The sequence below is a fragment of the Papio anubis genome, chromosome 13, assembly GCF_008728515.1.
Source record: "Papio anubis isolate 15944 chromosome 13, Panubis1.0, whole genome shotgun sequence".
NCBI classification, from domain to species: Eukaryota; Metazoa; Chordata; class Mammalia; order Primates; family Cercopithecidae; genus Papio; species Papio anubis.
Genome location: NC_044988.1, coordinates 17,819,781 through 17,842,943, shown reverse-complemented (window position 1 = coordinate 17,842,943; position 23,163 = coordinate 17,819,781). Strand labels below are relative to the sequence as shown.

At 37.9% G+C, this 23,163-nt stretch overlaps 1 protein-coding gene across 22 annotated transcripts in view; it reads left to right on the top strand.

Moving 5' to 3' along the window:
- The window catches only part of LOC101026511 (transducin-like enhancer protein 4), a 157,026-nt gene that overhangs the window by 49,900 nt on the left and 83,963 nt on the right, over nt 1–23,163 (top strand). For 14 of the 22 annotated variants that reach the window (XM_031654121.1, XM_031654111.1, XM_031654120.1 and 11 more), the window contains one exon: nt 5,989–6,063. The exons of the other annotated variants lie outside the window; for them this stretch is intronic. In XM_031654121.1, coding sequence (XP_031509981.1) covers nt 5,989–6,063 — 75 coding nt within the window. The remainder of the gene's footprint in view (nt 1–5,988; nt 6,064–23,163) is intronic. 22 annotated transcript variants of the gene reach the window in all.

Sequence of the window (23,163 nt, the reverse complement as noted above, 5' to 3'; positions counted from 1 at the left end):
CCAGCATTGGGAATTACAATTCAATGTGAGATTTGAACTGGGACAAATATGCAAACTGTATCAAATTAACATTTCTTTGAATACTGTATAGGAAAGGCTGATTTGGGGAGATTGGGTTAAATTTAAAGTTGATTTGTACCAGTAAATTTAATAGAGTTGCTGAAAAAGGCTTTTAGTGGGATTTTTTAGCCTGACTTAGCAGACATGGAATGACACTTTCACTTGAATTTGATCTGCTTGGCCATACCTGGAGTATTGTGTTCTAGACACATTGTGCACTACAAGGAGACTAGCCAGAAGGATGGACGAGTGGGCTAGAGCCCATGACACAGAGAAATTGTTGAGTGGCCTGAGGATGGTTAACCTGGAAGAGATAAAATTGAGAACATGCATTATGCCATTTTCATATACTTTGAGTGTCAGTCAATGGAGGAGAATTTAGAGACAAAACTGGGTCCAGTGGGAAAGAATTTATGACAGGGTAGATTTCAACTTAGTATTAGGGCTCATTATCCCAAAATGGAAAAAGCTTGTCCATGAGGTAGTGAATTCCTTTCACAGGAGGTGCTCAAGGAGAAACTGGTTAGGGTGTGACAGAGGAGATTCATTCAGTGGATCAGTGGCCTTTGGGTTGTGGTTGGTACTGTAGTTCCACCATCCCAATCCGCTCGGCCCAGACAGCGTTTAGAAATCTGCATGCTTTTGGAGATAGGGAGAGTCTTTTGTTGGTTGGTTGGTTGATTGTTAATAGTGCCTGCGGTGCTGTGGTATCTGGGTCTCATGATCTCTAAAGGCCTTTTCCAGTTCTGAATTTCTATGAGTGGCTTCTTAAGTACATGTGGCTAATGGCTCCTATTAGCCGAAAGGGCATTTGATCCAAGTTCGGGCCTAAGTATCTTTCACTCTAGAATATTGCAGCCCTCTAACTGTTCACCCTTCAACCTGGTTTACCTCTCTGCCATCCACCTTCTTTACTTTTCCCAGATCCATCTTACTCAAATGCAGAACTGATAGCACACAGCTGCTTAAAAATTTTTAATAACATCTCATTTCCTACCAGGATAAAGTCCAACTTTTTTGCATGTCATGCAAAGCCCTTTTTGGCCGCCTTCTGTCTTGCCAGAATTCATTTCCCACTAATACCTGGTTCTTTAAAGCATTCCGGTGCTACACTCACGTCTTCATCCATTTGCCTTTATTTTTCTTTGTGTGCACACCCTTTCTACTTTAAAGTGTTCTTGCTTATGTCTTGTCATACCCAGGAAGGTCCTACGAAATTCTACTCCGCTTGTCTGCAGCTGCATCCCCTCCCTGCCCTACCTCTTGCAGCCACACAGACATTCTTGCTCTTCCTCTAAGGCCCCTACCCAGTTCTCTTCCCTCTGCCTGGAATTCTTTTCTCCTCATTCTTCATCTGCAGAATTCCTGCAAATCCTTCAGGTCTCAGTTGTCAGGTCAGCTTCCTAAGGGAATCTTCCCCTAGCCCCAAGATTAGTTTAAGATATTTCCCTGATAAATGATTGCATAGCATCCTGTAATTTTCTTATGGAAGTTATCCTCCAGTTGTAATTATAGAGCCTTTTGAGCATTAATTCACTGACTGTTTTCCTTGATAGAGTTTAAATTCTATGAGATCAAAGACTGGTTCTTGTTCCTTACTCTAACCACAGTGTCTCCCTACCACAGTGTCTGGTGCATAGTAGGTGTTTAATAAATATTAGAATGAATGGATGAAAAAAACACAAAGGCTTCCCAGATGCCCTGGGAAGTGTGCTGGGCATTTCTAAAACTTCTCTCTGTGTTATGTCCTGTATTCCTCTAAGACATGCTCTGTATGTGAGTTCTTCGTGTGAGAAGCAGGGCCATTGGTCTTACTTTCACCTCGCCACATGTTGGAGACTTTAATTAATGTTCATTATGAGAATCCTAGCTCATTTTATTTCATTTTGTATCTATCTCTACCCTTATACTCCTTTACTACCCCAATCAATACGGGGAGTATTTTTTTTAATGTTTTTTAAAAATTTTAATTTATAAAAGTTTGAAGCATACTTTAAAAGTAGAGGGAGAATATACTGAACCTACAGGTACCCATACTAAACATCGACAATAATCAACATTTTGTCTTTTTGTTTCATTTATTCCTTAGGGGAGTTCTTTTGTTTTTGTTTTATGTTTTTTTAAAAGTTCTAAGGTGTGCTGTAACTTTCTGTTACTGTTTTTTATTAGAAGTACTGCATCTGTTGCTGTACATTGGCATGTCAGGTGTTCTCATCATAATACCCTCTGAGAAATATGCATTAAACAGCTACTATAGACATACTACTGGTTTGTTAAGGTCTGTTTTTTAGCAGACTTTGTTGGACTTATGAGCTTGTATTATTTTAGTTTCTTATAGAAAAAAATATTAATACTTTTTCTGAACAAATGCCAAAAATAATTTTATGATGATGGAAGTAAGGCAAGTGATTTAATGTACAGAATTTCATTTTACTGGCCCATTCCCCTGCAACCATGTTTGTATTACTTAAGTCACTGTTTTTTTTTTTAAATTATTTTTACTGAGGTATAATTTACACACCATAAAATTCACTAATTTTAAGTGTATGGTTCAATACTTCTCAGTAACTTTAGAGTCGTATAACCGTCACCACAATCTAAGGGTTTTGTTTTTAGAATTGTTTTTTTAAATTGTAAATTACAGTATTTTAAATAATAAATAATTGGGCATTTGTTTTGTCTCTTCACAATCCCAGTTAGAGGCCCCCTCTCTTACCCTTGGCTCATTAATACGTTCTTAGTGGCATTTCATTTGGTGGTACTGGTGGCACGTTCAAACAGGACACTTGTATCTGAGTGAGCAGCCGGCGCAGTAAGCATGACAACACTGTTGCTCTCTGCAGATTGGCTGGACCTGCCACTCTGGTGCTAGCGCTGGCTTGGTGGCAGAGGGAACAAGCAGGAAGTAGAAGAGGAAATGAGATGTGGGTGGAGTGGGAAGAGAGGACAGATTGGGGAGGGAAGGGAAAATGGATGACAAGGCAGACATAATGGGAAAGCCCTCATAGTTCTAAGAAGATGTGAAAAACTTGCTATATTTTCTGAGTGAGAGCTTATTTGTTAAAACCCGAAAATGGAAAAAAAAAAAAAAAAATGCCTCCTGGGACAGTTTACAGGAGTACTTTGGGCTTCCTTGCGTGTTCATTTTTCTCTTTTGTATGTAATCTTTTGCCCCTTCTTCCTGTTTGAGTTTTAATTTTCTCACCTTCCCTGGTGGGTGCTTCCTCAGGCTGTAGTGTAATGTTACATGGTGTGGCTGAGTGAGCTAATATATTAGGGTGTTTCTGGTGCTTTCAGAGCACACAGGGGAGGAGGCATTGTTTGCCTTAGGGAGCTTCTATTCAAAAGGTCCTTAAACAGTGAATGATTCACGGGTTGTAAGCAGAAATAGGGAAGTAGAATTCTGAGCTGCAGGTAAAGTTCAGATACTGTATCAGCCCATGGCCATTGCTGTCAAAAGGAGAAGCTGAATCATGACTTCCATTGTCATTTTAGCTTTATAGCAGGAGTTTCTTTAGGCTGTCAGAGTTATGGCTCACTGGTGTGTGTTTCCGGTTTTCTCAAGAAATGCACTTGATTTTAATGCCAGTGCAGAAAGATATCCCCTGCTGCCTAGGGCATCTTTGCCCATTTTAGCAATTGGAATCTAGTTCATGAAGCAAGTGTTGAACAGTCTTCATGGTAGAATGGCACTAAGTAGATGTATTTTCCATATCTCTGTCTCATGGAAACTATTCTTTGAATACTTGCAGATAATATTTCATTAGTAACAGAGAGAAATAGCACAGTAAGAGCTTTAAAACTTTTGTTGAATGAATGAATGCGTGAGTAGAATGAATGATACCTGTGTTGGATGTGACTAAGTGTGGTCCTTTGTTTTAGTTCTGAAGTTTTAAGTTTCTTTTAAATCTTTTAAATCTTCAAAGATTTAAAAGAAATACCTGAAGTTCTTAAACTTGAGCTCTACGTTTTTGATCTCTTTTAAATATACAGCCCTTCATGATAGGAGTTAAAACACAAACACTTTGCACATTTCCAGAAGAAACATGTATGTTGCATTCTGTATGTCCTTCCGGTGTCTATGCTAACCAATATCATTGTTGAGTATAGGAAAGTAAAAGGTGGAAAATCCCATGAACATTTCTATCCTACTTTTTGTTTGTTTGTTTTCCAAGTACTGCCGTTTTTCACCACCGAGAGAATCACATTGTCTTAAATGTGAACATGAGCTCTGTGTCTGGCACATAGTAAGTGCTCAGTATACATACATGGCCAGATTGGCTTTAGGGGAACCTGAAATGACAGTTGCTGGCCATTTTATTGACTGTGCCCTTCTGTTCCTTCTAATATTTTCAAAATCCCTGAAGATTTTTACTTGCTTCAGAGAAAGAAATACTTTTCTTCCATGTTGGCAAATTTTATAAGGAGTAAAGGAATGGAATGGACACATCTATAGACAGACTTTGGGATTGCTTCTTAAGCTCCTGCTTTGAAACTGGAACGCCTACAATTAAAAAAAATTAAAAAGTATATAGTTTAATAATCAGAGTCTATTAAAAGCCTAAGATTCAATGGTCTATTATTTGACATTTTTCTTTCCATTAGTCATAGACACAAAATATGCATTTCTATTAGAAAACCAAGAGTGAAAACATCACATTGTAGATAATTAATTTAAAGTGGTTTCCTTTTCCACCTGGCCTCCCCATTCCCCTCACACAGCTCAGAGGTGAAAATGGTCACCCTAGTTAATCTCAGTAACTGTATATTTGAGGGTTTTGGAAGGGGGACCAGGTGGTTCATGGAGAATTCCACATTGAACTGATAGCTTTTTGTATGTATTAAGCAGTGTGGTAGTTGAGCTCGTACTCACCTCAAATAAGTGAAGAAAGTTAGCTAAATTTTTCAACTGAGATTAACCAAAATAAGACTCTTCAGGCATACAGAAGAGTACTTGTTTCACAGCGCAGTTCCTTTGGTTCTTCATTCACTAAACCAAGTTGAAAGAAACCCAGTAAGACTGATTTTAAACCAAAATTGACTGTAGATACTAGAGTGGTCAAATGTTTTAATGGGAAATAATATTTATATAATATTTGGAGGGGGTAATTCTTGTAAGCACTTTTGTGTCTAGATATATATGAGTGCCTCTGTACAGAGATTTCTGTGCTACTTTTTCTGTTACAAAAATTACTAACATCAGTTCTTACTTATTCTCACTGGAACTGAATCGTGGATGGAGGGATATTCCTGCACTGTCCATCCTAGTTTTTTGAAGAAAAAAAAGTATCGTACACTTTTGTGGGCTTTAGTTTTTCTGTTGGATTTAAAAGAAATACCTGAAGTTCTTAAACTTGAGTTCTACGTTTTTGATCTCTTTTAAATATGCAGCCCTTCATGATAGGAGTGAAAACACGAACAATTTGTACATTTCCAGAAGCAACATGTATATTGCATTCTGTATGTCCTTCCGGTGTGTACGCTAACCGGTATTAGGAGAAAAGTTAAAAATAATTGCTTCCAGGAAATAATTTTTAAAAACTTTAATGTAGACAGCGAAGAGAAAAGGGAGTGGGTACAAAGAAAGCAAGTGGGATGGATTGTGTTTTGTTTGTTAGTACCGATAGCAGATGTGTGGTCAAAATGTACCATAACTTTAAAGTGAAATTTAAGCTGTTGTCAAGGAGCATTCTTCATGGGGTCACAGAGATGGTACCTGCAGTTGGATGCCCAGTGACTCCTCAACTTTGTGGACCCAGATATACCATAGACATCTAGTCATCCATCACCTCAGGCTTGTATTGGACACCTGGAGATCCCCCGAATGCTGTTTTGCATGTAATTGAAGTTAGAGGACATGTTAGGAAAAGCTTTCTTGACTGAGTAGAAAACAAATAATTGTATTCTGTTTCTGATCTTCATTTATAGCACCAGCAACAAGTGGTGCAGGCTGTGGAACGGGCCAAGCAGGTGACCATGGCAGAACTGAACGCCATCATTGGGGTACGTGGCCTTTCCATTTTAGCTCTGATCTTAGTGTTTGTCATCAGCTCTCTCGCTCTCTCTTTTCACATTTTGTTCCGCCAAAGGGGCAAAAAGCAATAGATGACTACAAAATGAAATTAAGCACTTTGCCTTCAATCTCCTGTGAAATTTGATGGCTGCCTCAGAAACTTTGGATCACATTCTTACCAATTTAAGTTGATGTGTTCACGAAAACTCTCCTCTAAGGAGACTAGATAGCTCTTTTTCATATTTCTTTTCTTTGCAATTAGCTTCTGTTGCTAACCTAGGCCAAAAAAAAAGAGAGATGGATTACTATGACGTTAAAATGACCTGGTTTCTTTTATCTTTCCTCAAATAAACATGTAGAGTATCTTACTATCATTTTTAATGAGATGTATATTTTCACATCTCCCATTCTACTTACTCTTCCTTCCCCTGTCATGAGTGGCTCTTATGGGTTAGTGTCCTTTTGAAGTAGAAATAATCGATGAACTACACTTAAAAAAAAAAAATCAGTGGCCCATTTAGAAAATCCTTCCTAGCAATAGTGGCATTAATGTTGCGTAGAAATTGTGCTGGAATTCATGGGTTTGGGCAGTCACTTCAACTCTGCTTGTATATATATATATATATTTTTTTTTTCTCAGATTAATGTAACAGGCAATAAAATAATGTGCTGAAACTTAGAAGTAATAATAAAGGCGAGAAATCACAGCTGTAAAGAGGATAATATTCACCTCTGTATTTATGCAGATTGTACAGGCAGTTCCTTGGGTTATTCTAATGAAGACACTACAACTGTACTTTCCTCTTTCTATCCCCTCCCAAATACTTTCTTTTGTGTATAGATTATACACAAAAGTCTTTTTTTTTTTTCTGTCAGTGTATCAAACATACTTTGAAATGCTAATTATTTCATTTACTTTCATTAAAATTCAAATTGCTGAGTGAAGATGTGGATAAGGGTCGCCTGATAATCAATCTGAAGTGAAGATATTGCTTCAATTATTCCTCTGTCTTTTAACAAGGAAATCAGAACTCTGGGATCACTGCTGATGTTGAGGGCGCAATAGTCTGATTGTAGCTTGTTTTTTAATGGGCTATTTGGAGCTATATTTTGTGTCCCTCTGACCAAAAAAAAAAAATGGTAGGAAATTAGTAGATGTAACGAATGGAAAAGAGTGACCTTTATTTCCTCCAAAGTGCCCCTTGGAAAGAAGAGGCTGAATCAGAAGAAGCCATGTAGAATCATGAATAATGTTTGTCATACATTTTCTGTGATGGGCAGGAGACGGGACGGATAGTAGAGATGAATTCATTTCACAATTGGTTTTCATTTCCAAAAACTCCAGGAAACAGCAGTATATTAAATTTTAAAAAGCTGAGAAAGGTTTAATTTTAAAGTTAAGTGTATGTGGATGTGTGTGTGTGTGTGTGTATATATGTATAAACCAGCTGTGCTCCCTTGAAGTGTGTGTACAAGTGCAGGTGTTGTATTCACTGTGGATATTTTTGTTACCAAATCTTCCAGGGCTCAGAAGGGGTAGAACCTGCATTTCTCTACTGTCTCTACTGTTTAACATGGAGAGAATGTGCAGAGTGATCCCTAACAGGAGAGGTTGCTGGGTCATTTTTAGCTTAGTGTTTACTGTTTGTATGAATGGCTCAAATACAGATAGCCATCCTGCCTTATGTCTGATTGGCAGCCTTTTCTAGGAAAACAGAATAGGTTATTTTTTTTCCCCTTTTTTTGAGTATTTCAGTGACTGTACAGTGGAGAGATTAAGCTAAATAAAAAACGCTTTGTTTTTGTGTTGGATGTTGCTTAATATGAGGGAAGATATAAAATCATAACAAGTTCCCTTCCCTTCAGAGCAAGAATATTTTTAATATAGTTTTGTATTTATTCATTTTTATATACTTTATTTGGAATGGAATGACAGATTGCTTTTTCTTGGGGAAATGAGGATTTATTAGACTGCAGCCAAGTTACTGACATACTGTGTTTATATGGATTTAATTATTAAAATAAAGCTAACTTAATTTTGTGACCTAAAAACTTATTCAAAGAACTAACTCAACAGTATATACTATCAAAGTAGCGTTACGTGCTATCAAAGCGGCATATACTTGGATATAGTTGGATCTGATGAACGTTCCAAACTCTTGGTATCTGAGCAGAAAATGGAGTCAGAAATCACATAATCTGACTATTCCGGAAAATAGATTGCAGAAATAGGAAAACAAACCCATCAGTTTTAGGGAGCCACAAACCAAGTGAGAAGGAAAGAGCTCAGTTACAAACTCACTTGACGAATTTTTGCTGCTGATGTTCTCTTTGTGTTTTTAGCCATGGTAGTGGCTTGCATCCAGTAGTTTTTGGAGTTGTAACGTTGTAGTATTTTAAAGGCACTTGCTGTTCTCTGTCCCTTGAGCATAGATGGCTGGGTGAGATGGTGGTATTTTGACCCACTACCAAAACCAACTAGGGGTCAGTTTTGTCTCAGATTTTTGTTACTTGGTTTTTAGAATGTAGTCAGCAGTGATTTTCTGCACTGAAGGAATGACAGTTTTCCTATGAGAGGCAGAGACCCATCTAAGCCCCTGCTGCAGACCCTCATTTAGTTTTCACTGCATATGTGTCTGTTTTATATGTATGCACACCATCCAGACAAGAGCAAATGTTCCCAGATTTAATGAAATCTGATGAAGCACCTTTTTAACTTTGCAATATTATTCTACCTTCATTGGTAAATGAGCCAAACCAGTGATCCATGCAGTTTAAATGCAGAATGCTGACGTGAGCCCGAAACCTGGAGAGGCGGCTGTTCTCTTGACAATAAGCTAGTTGTGTTTAATGGAATGAAACATAGTTATAATGATTTCTTTCACAGGTCGTGTTCAGTTTAAAACTGTTGATAGATTGAAATAAGTTAAATAGCATTTATCTTTTATTTATAAGGAAGAAAATCAGGAAAATTCCTGTGTTGGTTTCCCATCGTTGATATTTTGTGTTTTGTTTTGAATTGGCGGTATTACACATTTCCTTCAGGCCTTCCCCAAGTTCCCCCAGATGGGTTAGGGGAATGTTATGGATCTAGTTTGATTTTGTCATGTGTCCTGCTAGCCACTGTGTTTTTAAATTAGAAGCTCTGCGAGATCACACTGTTGGAACAACACACAAATTGTAGTTTTAAATCAGTAATATGATCTAATTAGAAATGATGTTTTCATTTCCTGTATTATTAAATTGAGTCATCTGACTATCTTAAAATGCTTTTTAAATCCATTACACTATATAATCACTACATGCTGTGTGAATGTGGTTATGCTTAATAAAGGAGGCTGACTTGGAACCTCATAAGAATTTCACCAAAGAAACTACCATTAAGAAAAAAAGTTTAGTCAGTGTGAATAGCGGAAAAGAAAATGTTTGACTTATGAAAATAGACAATGTGGTTTCCTTTGGAAACTAACCCACTTTTTAAACCTAACTCTGAGGGAAAAAAAAAATGATAGAAATGTATGCGTTTGGAAAAAAGCACACCCCCACCCCCAAAAAACCCTTAGGAAACAGGTATGCCATGGTGTTGTAGGAATTGCAGTTTAGCACAAGAAATGCTGAACCTCAATTTTTAGCAGTGACATTTTAATGATAGGAAGTCTGCAAAATTATTTGCCATCAATTGTGAAGGCAATAACAAGCCTTGGTGGTTTTTCACACTCTCTGTGTTAAGTGCTTTCAGAATGACAGCGTAAACTGTGTTAGAGAACTCCAAGGAAGTAAAACTGATTAAAATGTTCATGCTTGAATGGTGCTGATGGAATAGTTCATTTGGACTTTCTCTACCTCCTGCAGCTCAAGCTGAAATATTAAAATTCAGTGGATTTAAATCTCTTTCCTCTCAGCTCAGGAAAAAAACATTACATTTTAATAGGTTTTAAACCCATAATTCATTGGTTTGGAGCAGCACTATTAAATCTATTTAAATATTACTTGTATTACTAAGGAAATGATTTAAATGCCTTTGCCTTTACCATCCTATGTGTTTGACTTAGTTTAAAAAAAGAAAGACAATACCTTTGGGGTCCCCCCGCTTAGTATTTTGTTTTATTCTCCTTGTCATATGATTGAACCTTAAATGTGTGTGTGTGTGTGTGTGTGTGTGTATTCTACATTGACAACATGGCAAGAGGGTCTTGCAGTATGACTGTTTAAAAATGTATGTCTCCCTTTTTCCGGTACAGATTTCAAAACTGCCATTTTAAGTTTCAAAGGCATTTGGATGAGCCACCGTGATCATTTTCCTTGTATTCTTTTTAAACGATTTAGCCATTAGGCAGAAAGGGAAAGATATAAATATGTGGGTATATATAAAAATGTGTGTGTGTGTTTCCCTCCCTTACATCGCAAGTGTAGGAAGTATACCTCTGTGGATACATGGCCTCCAGTAACACACCACTTGAAATTAAATTTAAAAATTTATGTTTTTTACAAAAGTATTCTCCTTCCTGGGCCCACCGTGTACCCCTCAGTTCCTTTCTCTCCAGCCCTTGCCACTACAACATGTGTCCCACAGCTTGACAGCACCTCCAGTCAGCCACAGCGTGAAGTGCTTGCTTTCCCCCTGTGCTTTGTGGGAAACCTTTGTGGAAATCCACCCTTCACTTCCACAAGCACAGCCTGGGATGTGCAGGAATTACAGCCGCATTGGGTAACCCTGAATCCCACAGGGAAACAGAGTTAGTGGAATGCTCCCCGCATTCTTTTCGGGGGGGACACCTGTAAGATGCCTTCTATACTATTCCACAAGAGGTTCAAGTAAGATGGAGCTTCAGTTGCCCACAGTAGTGATAGGCTGGAGAATATGTGTTTAGTTTGAGTTTTTCCCCTTCTGTGGTTCACTTTTCATAGGTCCCTACTCCTGTTCTGTGATCATTTCGAAATTACCTGCAGCCAAGCCCTGTCCCTCCACTTTCCTGTCAGACACTTAGGATTTGATTTTGTCGGCCTGAAGCTACTTAAGGGGGCTTTACAGTGTAGGTAGGTAATTGTAGTCGTGTACTAGAATCAGGGCTCTTTTTCTGATGTGGGTTATGTGCATAAAACATATTCTTTAACAGCTCAACTGTACAACTCAGCTTTTGTGTTACTTTTTAAATAAATATTTTTCAGTGAACTTACAGGTGAGCTTCTCTATCTTTTTCCGCTTCTTGCAGCTGATTACTGTTGGTGTTTTTCTAGATGTATGTAATACAGAATGAAATTAAAAATGAGCTATAAAATAGATTCCTCAGAGATTGTTATTTCAGCTTTGTTACTGTCTTTACTGAATAGTGTGCCTGGAGCTTAAAGGCTTTATAAAATATGCTGGCCACTGTCTGCATCGTGTACCCACACAGCTTGCGCAGTGGGAGAAGGGGCTGGCTTGAAGATACACTCACTTGGAGGGCTTTGCTTACCTGCGCTCCCCAAACTCATGGCAGGAAAACCAAAGCAGTTTTATATCACATTCTTTCTTTTTCTTCTGTGGGTATGCCTGCCCCTCACCCTTTTTCTTTTCTGAGCTGGTTCATTTGCCATGGAGCAGGGGACTACATTATTGAATGATGTATTCATAATCTAATCTTTCTGCTACAGTTTGATGAGGCTCTAAGAGGCAGTAATTTCCCTTCTCTCATAACAAAGACTCTCATATATTTAAGTAATTTTAAAACTCTGCCTGCACTTCAGAGACGCCCAGAAAACACTAGGTAAGGAATAGGATTTCTGATTTGTGCTTGTGATGTGCTCTCCATTATTTTCTAGGACAAAGCTTCTCTGGAAGAAATTTCTAGAAGCCAGTCTATCAATCCTCTCACCTCCAAAACTGGTACTAGCCAGCAGTGCTACAATTCTTCTGTTTGGGGCTGAGCTAGCGTTTCCTCCTCCCCCACTTCCATCGTTGTAGAGTTGAGTTCAAAGTGTTATGAGAGTTGCAGAATGTGTCTGGGTAGATGTATCTGAGGAAGGGATATGGGCATTGGATTCCGCTGAGAAGAAAGTAGTTTTCCCAGATCCACAGAGCTCGGCAGGCTGAGGTTATGCAGAGGTCTGAGGAACTGTTATATAGAAAAACAGACTAAAACAGAGAATAAGGCAACCTGCAAGCTTGCAGTTCCAGAGTGTCACTCCATTTTGTAGGTTGTTTTGTTTTGGTTTTGTGTCCACTTTTGTAATTCTCTGATGATTTCCTGCCAGCAGTGTTTCTACAAGCAGCATTACCACCTTCTATATAGTCAGAGACCCTTTTCCTTGTGGTGTCAGACTGCTTTGTGCCCCTGGAAGCTGAGACGGAGGGAAGAAGCATGGGCTATGAGAGGCTGTCTCACACCAGATAGGCAACTAAAGGGTTAATGACTGTGGTTAACTGTCAAGCACGTAGGTGAGGTTTTTAAGGACTTTTGTTGCCTTGAAGCTCCCTAAGAAACCGGTTTGGGAATCCTACTACCCCAAGATGCATTTGTGGTCTTAAGTGTTGTCCTTAAGACCTTTGTGAAAAGGTTAGAACTCTTTAGTGAGTAGCAAGAGTTATTTAATGATACGTCCATTCATTCATTCGTTCAGTAAATATTTGAGTACTTTCACCAATGTCCTATTACAGGGGCATATTTTATTTTCATTTTGAGTGATATTTTAAATTGTCTTCTGAAATATATTCTGAAATGATCCTCAAGTTACATTTAAATCATTCTATTAAAATTTTGGTAGCTGTAAACTTGCTGATATTACCTTGTACTACAAATAATCAACTTTTAATTAACGCATTTTAATTTCAATAAAGCTAGTTTCCATAGATAACAGAGTAAAGAGAAACAGTTAATAAAAAACATAAGAATGAGGCTGCATACATTTACAAATTTGTATTTTTTTATATTTGCAGATATATTTTCAGATATTTGGATTAGGAATTTAGAAATTCATTATTGATATTCTCTATTACATCAGATTTATTGAGATGTAATCTGCAAAAAGTAAAATTGACCCTTTCCAGTGTGTAAGTCTTTGAGTTTTGACAGCTGAATACAGCTGTGTAACACAATCAAGCTACAGGCTAGTTCACCCCACCCCAATCCCTTGTTAGTCTTTGTAGTCAGTCATTTTTTTCTATCGCAGCCCCCAACAACCACTGAAAATGTTTCTTCTCCCGAAGCGAGCCTTTTTGCCAATGCCATATAAATGGAATTACATATCATGTAGCCTTCCGAGTTTTCTTCTTTCACTTAGCATAAGGCATTTGTGATTTGTCCATGTGGTTGCTCATATCAGTAGTTAGTGTCTTTGTATTGCAAAGTGATATCTATTGTATGAATATACTAGTTTATCTGTTCACTCCTTAAAGGACAATTGGGTGAATAAAGCCATGAGAAACATTCTTACTTGGATATTTTAAGTAAGTGAATGTAAGTTATATCTTTTGAGTGATTACCTAGAAGTGGGATTGCTGAGTTACATGGTAAGTACACATTAAACTTTCCAAGTAATTGACATACTGTTTTTCAGAGTGATTCTACTATTTTGCAGTTTCACTAATATATGACACGTGAGAAAACCTTTCCTCTACATCTTTGTCTGCACTTGGAATTACAGGTTTTTGGGAGGTTCTTTTAGCCATCCTAATAGGTGCATAATAGTACATACTATGTTTTTAATGCATTTTCATAACGATTAATGGTGTTAAGTGTCTTTTTTGCTATCTCTGTATCTTTTCTAATACAATGTCTGTTCAAATCTTTGCCTCTTTTTTTTTTTCATGATTCAGTTTTATTTTATTATTGAGTTTTAAGGGTTCTTTAATTTTTTGGATTTTTTTTGTGTGTGTATTTTGTAATTCTTCCAATTTATAATTTAACATTAAACTTAGGCATTTTAAAATGTCAAAGTTAAACTTAGGCATTTTTTTTCCTTTATGGACTTACTTTTGGTGCTGTCTGTAAGTAATCTTTGCCTAACCCAAGACCACAAACATGTTCTTCTGGGGTTTCTTGTAGAGGTTTTACATTTAGGCCTATGATTCAGTGTAACTTTTGTTTATGGTAAGATATATGCATTAAGTTGAGGGTTTTTTTTTTTTTCAGATGGACATGGATTAGTTTTTCAAGCACTATTTGTTGAAAAGACTATCCTTTCTCCATTGATTGGTCTTTGCACCATTGTTGAAAATCAATTAACCATATATGTATGAGTCTGTTTCTGGACTGCTCCAATCAACTGTTGCCGTCTCTTTTGCCAGTGCCATACTGTCTTGATGACTATAGCTTTCATTATTGATATTCTCCATTCCATTTTGCATTTGTTCTTCCTGTATTTCCTTGCCCTTTGCAGCACTCCTCAGTACTTCAGGTCTTTATCATCAGTATATTAAAGAGTGGCTGATGGATGAAGGGAAAGGGTCTAAGCTCAATGTAAACACTTTCTGTCATCAGAAATGGTGTCTGTTCTGCCTCCTAACGTTTCTCTCAAGGTTGAGTGCATTTTTCCATCTCCTCCTGGTCCAAATAACGCCTTTAGCTAGACTCTTCCAGCCTCCTCCTGATAGTCTACCTTGTTTCTGCATTTGTCTTTCTATATTTCATTCTACACACAGCTGCCAGAGTGACCTTCTTATAAAATAGAAATAGGATCTATTGGTCCTCTCCTTAAAGCCACAATGAGTGTGGTGGTGCCGTCTATATATATAGTCTCATCTACTCGGGATGCTACAGAATCACTTGAGCTCAAGGGTTCAAGACCAGTCTGGGCAACAGCTGGATTTCATTTCTAAAAAATTTAAAAAACAAGCAAATGAAAAACCCCGGAAAACCTGATGGCTGCCCCTTTTATTTAGAAAAAAGTCTGAATTTCTAACCATGGCCTACAAGATTCTTCGTGAGGTGACCCCTCCTTCACCAGCCTTTCCACTGTCACATACCACTCATGTTCTTCATTCAGCTGTTCTTAAGCCATGTTGGCCGCTTCCGTCTGTCCCTGGATTACTCTAAGTGTGTTCTCGACTGAGGGTTTGTGCACCAGCTCCTCTGACTCTGGAGGGCCCGTCCTCTGGATCCTAGAGTGGTCTTCCTTATGCCTCTTTTCAGAGTGTCAGCTCAGATATTATCTCCCGAGGAAGGACTTCCTTGGCTGGCACTCTTTTTACTCTTTGCTTCTAATTCGTTCTCTGTCCCATTAGCCTGTTTTATTGTCCTCATTGCACTTACCATTGATTTGTTATGCATCACTTTCCCTTGACTAGCTAGTGAAATCTCATTCACTTTTATAGCCATGAAGCCTATAACGATAGGTATCATAATTTTCAATACATATTTGTATGATAAATATTCAGTAACTATTTGTTCATAAATGTGCAGTAATTTGTTCATAATAATTTTCTATAGATGTTTGTTAAATACGGTACTCTGGGATATTTTCTCATTTGGATATTCCCCCTACAATTTTGAGCCAAGATAGAGAAGGAAGTGCATGGATTGGTAGAAAATACACAGTTCTGGGTTTCACTTATGATATTAGGAATTTCATTTAGGTTTTTTAATCTGTAGAATGCAAGGCTGGAACTGATAACCATTAAAGTGCTGTCTAGTCTAATGTTGAATGATTGTGTAAGGCTATTTGTTTTGATGATTACGGAATTTTTATTTTAAAACTTGGGGTCCTTTTGTGTCATAGTTATTTTTCTAGGTTTATCACCTCTGTAGGCTTGTATTCTTTTCTTGAAAAAGGTGGTGGGGGCCACTAAATATAGTAGACGTGATTGAGTATTTGCTCTGTGTTAAGCATTTACATGCATTACTTTGTTTAATCTTCACATCAACCCCATGTGGAAGGAAATATTGTTCCAACTTTACAAATAATGAAACCAAGGCTTTGAAGAGATAAGTTGTTTTCTGAAGGCCACGCAAAGAGGAGTGACAGAACTGGGATTCAAACTCCAGCTGACTTCAGAGCTCACACATTGAACCCTTATGCTACACTTGTCTCTTATTTGTTCTCTTGACCCTGTTCTTTCCTTCACAATGGCATCAATAATCTCTTTATCTTGAGATCCACTGATAGAATTGTCCAGCCAGAGCTCAGTGTTGGAAGGAAAATGGAAACTGGGTATTCTGGGTGCACATACTAAGTGGTTAGTCTAAATTGTCTGAATTATGTTAGTCCCACAGATCAGTTGAATACTCTTGACTTATGCGATGTTGCTTCCTGTCTGTTGTATCTTACTCTTACGAACAAGAACTTAAAGTTGTTATAAACACAGCTATTAAGGCAAGTGTTTTAACCCCATGTTCTTGGATCTTCTGGAATTTCATGCTTAGGCATTGGGCTGTCAGTTAGATGCCTGAGTGCTTGCAGAATTGCCTCTGTGTGTGTGTGTGTGTGTGTGTGTGTGTGTGTGTGTGTGTGTGGCTGGTAGGAGAGGATTATGTATAGTTTTTGGAGAAGAGTGTTCACAAAGGGTCCTGTGACACAAACAAGTTTGAACCCATGCCTTATGAGAATAAGACTGTGCAAAATCTTGATATGAATTAACAAAATATCATGTGGGGTGCATGTAGACAAAAAGTATTTGCCCGTAGCAGCGTAAGGGCACATTCTAGGGTGGTTGTTCAGAAACTTGGAAATCAGGAGTTTACGTAGGAGGGTTTCTTGATTAAGAACTATTGTTAGTATTCTAATTGCAGGCAGCAGTAGGTGAGGCAGGGGACGTGACTGGTGGTGAAGACCACAAAGGGGCCCCCACCAGGCCAGTGGCCAGTCAGGAGATAGAAACAAGTTAGAACTTACCAGGATTGCCATTATGTTGTGGGGAGTCCTGTCTTTGAAATTACTTCATTGCTTTGTGATATGTCTTCTCTGCTTCCATTTCTCTGTCTTGAGAAAACCTTGTCTGCCTGACTTGTGAATAACAATTATTTCATGAGATATAGTAATATTGCAAGCTTAAAAAATGGTTTTGACTAAATAGAGCTAACTGTGCCTTTGACCCCAAACTCTTAAGAAAAAACTCAAAATGGTACATTCTTGAATCCTTTTTAAGGCAGCTCCATAGCTACTCTGCCTCTTGTGATTCTCATGCTTTTTTTTTTTCTTGGTAGATTCATAAAAATGGTTAGAGTTTATCTTTGCTCAGATTGTTTTCTGTGACCATCAAGGGCAGTGCCACTATGGTCCTGAAGCAAAGTGGCAGTAATGTTGCTTTTTTTCTTTATTTCCCTAGAGTGTTTCTGGGTTGACTCGAAGCAATTTGTAGACACAGCTCTGCACAAATTAATATCTGGGAGAAGAAATTGTTGAGAGGAAAAAACAATTTAAGTTGCGATCTACTTGGCTTGAAAGCTCAGAGGTTGTTCTTGGGTTTCCTTCAGCTAATAGCTTCAGAATGGCCTCTGAGCAAAGATAGATGTTGAGGCAGGCTTTGTTGTTTGTTGGTTCTCTCTTGCAGGCAGAGGCTACCCTCTGCTGTGAAGGCTAAAGCATTCCAGGTGCTCTTTCCAGCCTTCCTTACAGAAGAACTGTGGGCAAGTGACCCTATCCAGGTCAGTGAAATATAAAAAGATGTGGATTTCTTCTTAAGAGAAACCTATGGACAGAGAATTATCCTCCTTTCTGCATTTTAATATGGTTGTGTGAAGGCGTGAGGTAATGTGTGGAGCTGTGGCAGCCATCTTGTGATGGGAGGGGATGGCATATAAGGGAGGCCACATGAATCAGGGACCCAGAGCCCTGATAATGTTAGGTCATCCATCCATCCCTGGACTTGTAGTGTGAGAAATAAAAAGTCCTTTAAAAAAAAAAATTCATGCCATTTTTGGGTATTCTATACCTTGCAGAGGAACTATCTTAACTCAAATATATAGTTACATGCCATATAATGATGTTTCAGTCAAGGACAGACCACATATATGACAGTGGTCCCATAAGATTATAATGGAGCTGAAAATATTTTGTTGTCTAGTGACATTGTAGCTGTCATAACACCATAGTAAATTACTTTTTAAATAAATTTTGTGTAGCAGTGTAGAGTAATTATAAAGTCTGTAGTGGTAATTCATTAATGTCCTAGGCCTTCACATTTACTCACCACTGACTCATTCAGAGTAAATTCCAGTCTTGCCAGTTTCATTTATGATAAGTGCTTTATATAGGTGTACCATTTTTTGTCTTCTATACTGTATTTTTACTATACCTCTTCTGTGTTTAGATACATAAATACCATTCTGACACAATTGCCTACAATATTCAGTACAGTAACACGCTGTACGAGTTTGCAGCCTAGGATTAATAGGCCATATTGTATAGCTTATGTGTGTAGCAGGTTATACCATCTAGATAAATATACTCTATAATTGCACAGTAATGAAATTGCCTGAAGACTCATTTCTCAGAATATCCCTATTGTTAAGTGGTGTATGACTATATATAGATGTATATATATTTCTGTGTTAATGTCATGACTTATGTATATCAAAATATTGGGAACAACCTGAACACCCAACACTAGGGGACTATTTAAGTGAACTCAGGTATCTGTACAATGGCATACCATGTAGCTGTTAGAAATGATGTAATCAAGGTGTATTAAAGATATGGAAAAATGTTCTTGATACATTATAAACAGGAAAAGAAGAAACAGATTAAACCACAAGATAGTTTGATGTTGTTTTTGTTAAAAATGCTAACATGGATTCAAAAAATACTGGATAGGCCCACCATGATAGTAGTAGTTTTCTTTGGCTGCTAAGATTATGTGTGGCTTTAAATTTTATTTTTCACTTTGCTTATCTTCATTTAACATATAAGTTTCTAATCTGAAAAAAGGTGTAAGACAAAATTCTATTCATATGGCCATTCCTTCTTTCTTCTGCCCCATCTGAGTAAATGGTACAACTATCTACCCAGTTACTTATGTTCCAAATTCCCACGGTGTCCTGAATTCCTCCACTTAGTCTCACTCTGCTGTCTTCCATAACCACGTCTTTCTAGTTCTATCTTCAGAGTAACACAACTCCTTCTATTCTTTGCAACGTGTACTGCCGCAACCCTAATTGAAGTTATTCATTATTTTCTTGTTTGAACCCCTGCACTACTAGCCGGTCTCCTGCCCTTCATTCTTGCCACTCTCAGATTCAGAAAATTATTATTTTTTAGTATTCTAGCTTAAAATACTTATTAGTGTTTATAAAGGCCAGTTTAAGCTGGTTTACACACTCAACCTTAAAATACTTATTGGTCCTCTTATAGGCCAGTGAAATAGACTAAAATACTAAGAAATTGATTCACTTGTATATGTCAGAATGGACAAGCAGATCAGTGGGGAGAAAGATGGACGCTAGTAAGTATTACTGGGGGGCTGCCTGGTTATTCTTGTGGAAAAGAATTGGATACATACATGTCACCATATGCAGAAGTCAATCCTAGAATCCTAAAAAGAACTTTAAAACTTAAAAAAAAAAAAAAGGGGGAATCTTTTTTTTTTTTTCCTTGGCGTAGGATTTCTTAAAAGGGTCATAGAAAGCCCAACCCATAAGAAAAAGATTGATAGTATTTATTACTCACTTGAAATGAAAAACATCTGTTCATCAAAAGATACTTTTAAAAAAATGAGTAGACAAGCCAGAAACTAGGAGAAGTTATTTGCAACACATGTAACCAAAAAGCGATACGATCCAGATTTATACCAGTTAAAGAGCAACTAAAAGTTCAGCTTAAAAAACAAAACCAAACCCCAAAACCCACCATAGCCTAGAGCTCTCATTATTCTTAAATAAAAGTCAAAAACCCTTAGTGTGCACAGTCTGATTCCCAGAATATACTCGTATTCTACCCGACTTCCCCATTGCTCACTGGATTCTCACTAGGCTTCCTTTTTCTTTACTGGTCATGGCAAGCGTTTGTCTTGCTCTGGGTCTTCTCAACTGCCTTTCTCTTGCTTCTCATTCTCCCAGCTCTCTGCACTGTGCTGTTATTTGCATCCTGCAGGTCTCAGTTCAAAGGTTATTTCCCCAGAGGAGCTGCCTCCATTTATTTTTATGAATGAATCATTGCTTACCCCTTCCACCCTAGTTGAGAAAGGGTCCTAATCGGGCAGCAGGTACATCACTGGGCTAAATGGTAGGGGCTTGTGCTCCATTTCTTGATGCTAATACCATTTCCCACTGACTCTGTCACCTAGGAGATCACACAGTGAGTGTGGACCTGGTTTAGTGTTCTTCAAATTGTAGCTCAGGAGACTCATGAGTGTACAGTGAAGTGCATTCAGTGGGCATAGTAGACTTTTTAAAATTTTAATTACAAAAGGGTATAGATGACAATAGAAAATACTAGAGTATGACATAGTAGTGTTTGGTAAACTGTGTTCATTTACGTGTATATTCTGTGTAGACACACATGCACATAGACATACACACAGAAATTGTGGTCAAAATTTTGGAAAGCAAGTCTCCTAGATGACATCTGAGGTTCATTCCACCTCTAACGTTCTAAGATCAAATGCAGGATTCCTGAACAACCTAAAGTAGATAGACTTTTTAAATGTTGCTTTACTTAAAAAAAAAAAAAAAAATTAGAGATGGTGTCTGACTGTGTTGCCCTTGTCGGAGTATAGTGGCTATTCATAGGTATAATCATAGTGCTCCACAGCCTCAAATGCCTGGGCTCAAGTGATCCTCCTGCCTCAGCCTCCCAAGTAGCTGGGACTACAGGCACATACATTCCACTGTGCCTCACTCAGCTTTACCTTTTTTTTTTTTTTTAAAGTACTCTGAAGTAACTAAAGAAAGCTTTTCCGAGTACAGTCCCTTAGCTTGGTGACTTTAAAGACTAAAACTCACAAAATAGAACCATTGGTATCAGTAAGATGTTAAAGACTCTAAAAATTTTCCTTAAGTAGCTTAAACAAGCTTCTGGGAAATTGTATTTCCATTATTAATTTGCTTAGCTATACATTTACTAGTAAACTTTTGGCCAATTCGTAAAATATGCTAATGGGATCACTAATGGGAAAGTTAATAAGTCAGGGTTTTTGTAGTTTTCCCTTTCTTTTCTTGCCATTATTACTTCATGAGTTAAACTACAAGTTAGGACAATGGAGCCGCTGGCACAGATCTCATGATTTGCTTGCTTTGGTTGTTACTTGCCATCCCCTTAAGACCAGTCCAGAGATTTGGAGGACTACAGAGATCTGTGGTTTGTTTAGCTTGAGAAACTTATCCTTTCAGTGATAATCTTACTTGGATTGCTCTAAATGCATGTCTTCTGTCTGTAGTAAATCTCATGTTGTAAGTCATCAGGAATGAGTTACAGATAAGCTTAGCTTGAGAAGTTTCTTCCTTTGTTCTTTTTATTCTTGCTTCTTTCCATATATTCACTTAACTTTTAGCTTTTTCTAGACATATTTGTTAAAGTAAGGTAAGAAGGGCACATCTTATTTTCCCAGCCTCTACAACTACAGGGAAATTGAATGAATAGTAAAGCAAACACTGTATACTCATCACCTAGATTTACCAGTTAACATGTTGTTACTTTTGCTTTCTGTCTCTGTTTATATACTCAAACAGATACATGTGCACTTTTTGGAATGTGCTGAACTGATTGAAAGTAAAAGGCAGTCATGCTGTTTCACCCCCTAATATTTCAGTGTGCTTCTTCTATGAACAAGGACATCTTCCTGTATAAGCACAATACCATCAACACATTCCTATACCAGTGTTACAGTTCATAATCATATTTCTCCCGTTGTCCACAAAATGTCCTTGATAGCACTTTTTTCTTCAATCCAGGATTCAATTCAAAAATTGTTTTGCTGTCATGTCGTTTTACTCTTCTTTAAATCACAGTGTCCCAAAGCATTTTGCTTTAAGATACTGGCATTTTGACGATACCAGGCCAGTTTTCTGGACTCTTCCACAGTCTACATTTGTCTGATTGTTTCTGATTGTTTTCTCAAGTTTAGATTTAGGTTAAGTGTTTTTAGTAGGAATACTAACTAGGTGATGTGTATTTCCAGTTGTATCATATCACTGGTGAAGCTAGATGATCCATCGGGTGATACCTGGGCACTATGAGTAACCTGTTTCCCTGCAACTTTTGACCCAGTGGTTCTAATACTGATGGCTGAGTCTGTCCTGCATTAGTTAATACATTTGACGTGGTAAACAGTAAATTTTAAGTTATTTCTTTCCTTTCAAATTAATATTCTGTAAAGAGCTTTTCCTGTTTTCTCCTCTCCTCACTTCCTCACTCTCTGTACATATGAAAAGGTGGACTTATGGTACCTTTCCTTAATACTAGCAGTCACCATTTATTGAGTGTTTATTATTTGCCAAACACTGTGTGATATGGTTGGGCTATGTCCCCACCCAAATCTCATCTTGAATTATAGTTCCTACTATCCCTATACGTGGTGGGAGGGACCTCGGGAGTGGTAATTAAATCAAGAGCAATTTTTCCCATGCTAGTCTTGTGATGGTAAGTTCTCACAAGATCTGATGGTTTTATGAGGGGTTTCCCCCTTCACTCAGCTCTCATGCTTCTCCTTCCTGCTGCCATGTGAAGAAGGGCAGGTTTGCTTCCCCTTCCACCATGATTTTAAGCTTCCTGAAGCCTCCTCAGCCATGCTTAACTGTGAATCAATTAAACCTCTTTCCTTTATAAATTACCCAGTCTTGGGTATGTCCTTATTAGCGGCATGAGAACAGACTAATACACTCTGCTAAAGTTTTATATGCATCATGTCATACAATTCTTCCAGCAACCTTGGGAGGTAGATTTTGTAACTGTTCTCACTTTTTACATGAAGAAACAGAGCATCAGAAATGTTAAGTGACTTGTTCACATAGATGATAAGGATTCCAGTCGCTCCGAGGCCACTTTATTGTGACGCTTCCCAGATGTCAGCCAGACTGTGCTTTCTCACACCTAGCCCGACTTACAGACAGGAGTGAGGCCAGCAGAACAACTGTCCATAGTAAATAGTGTCTTCACAAGCCAAGAAGTATGGCTACCAGCCCAGTAATGGGCCCTTCCCTGTGCTTGCTGCTCTATTTCAGAGTCTGTTGCCTCTTCCT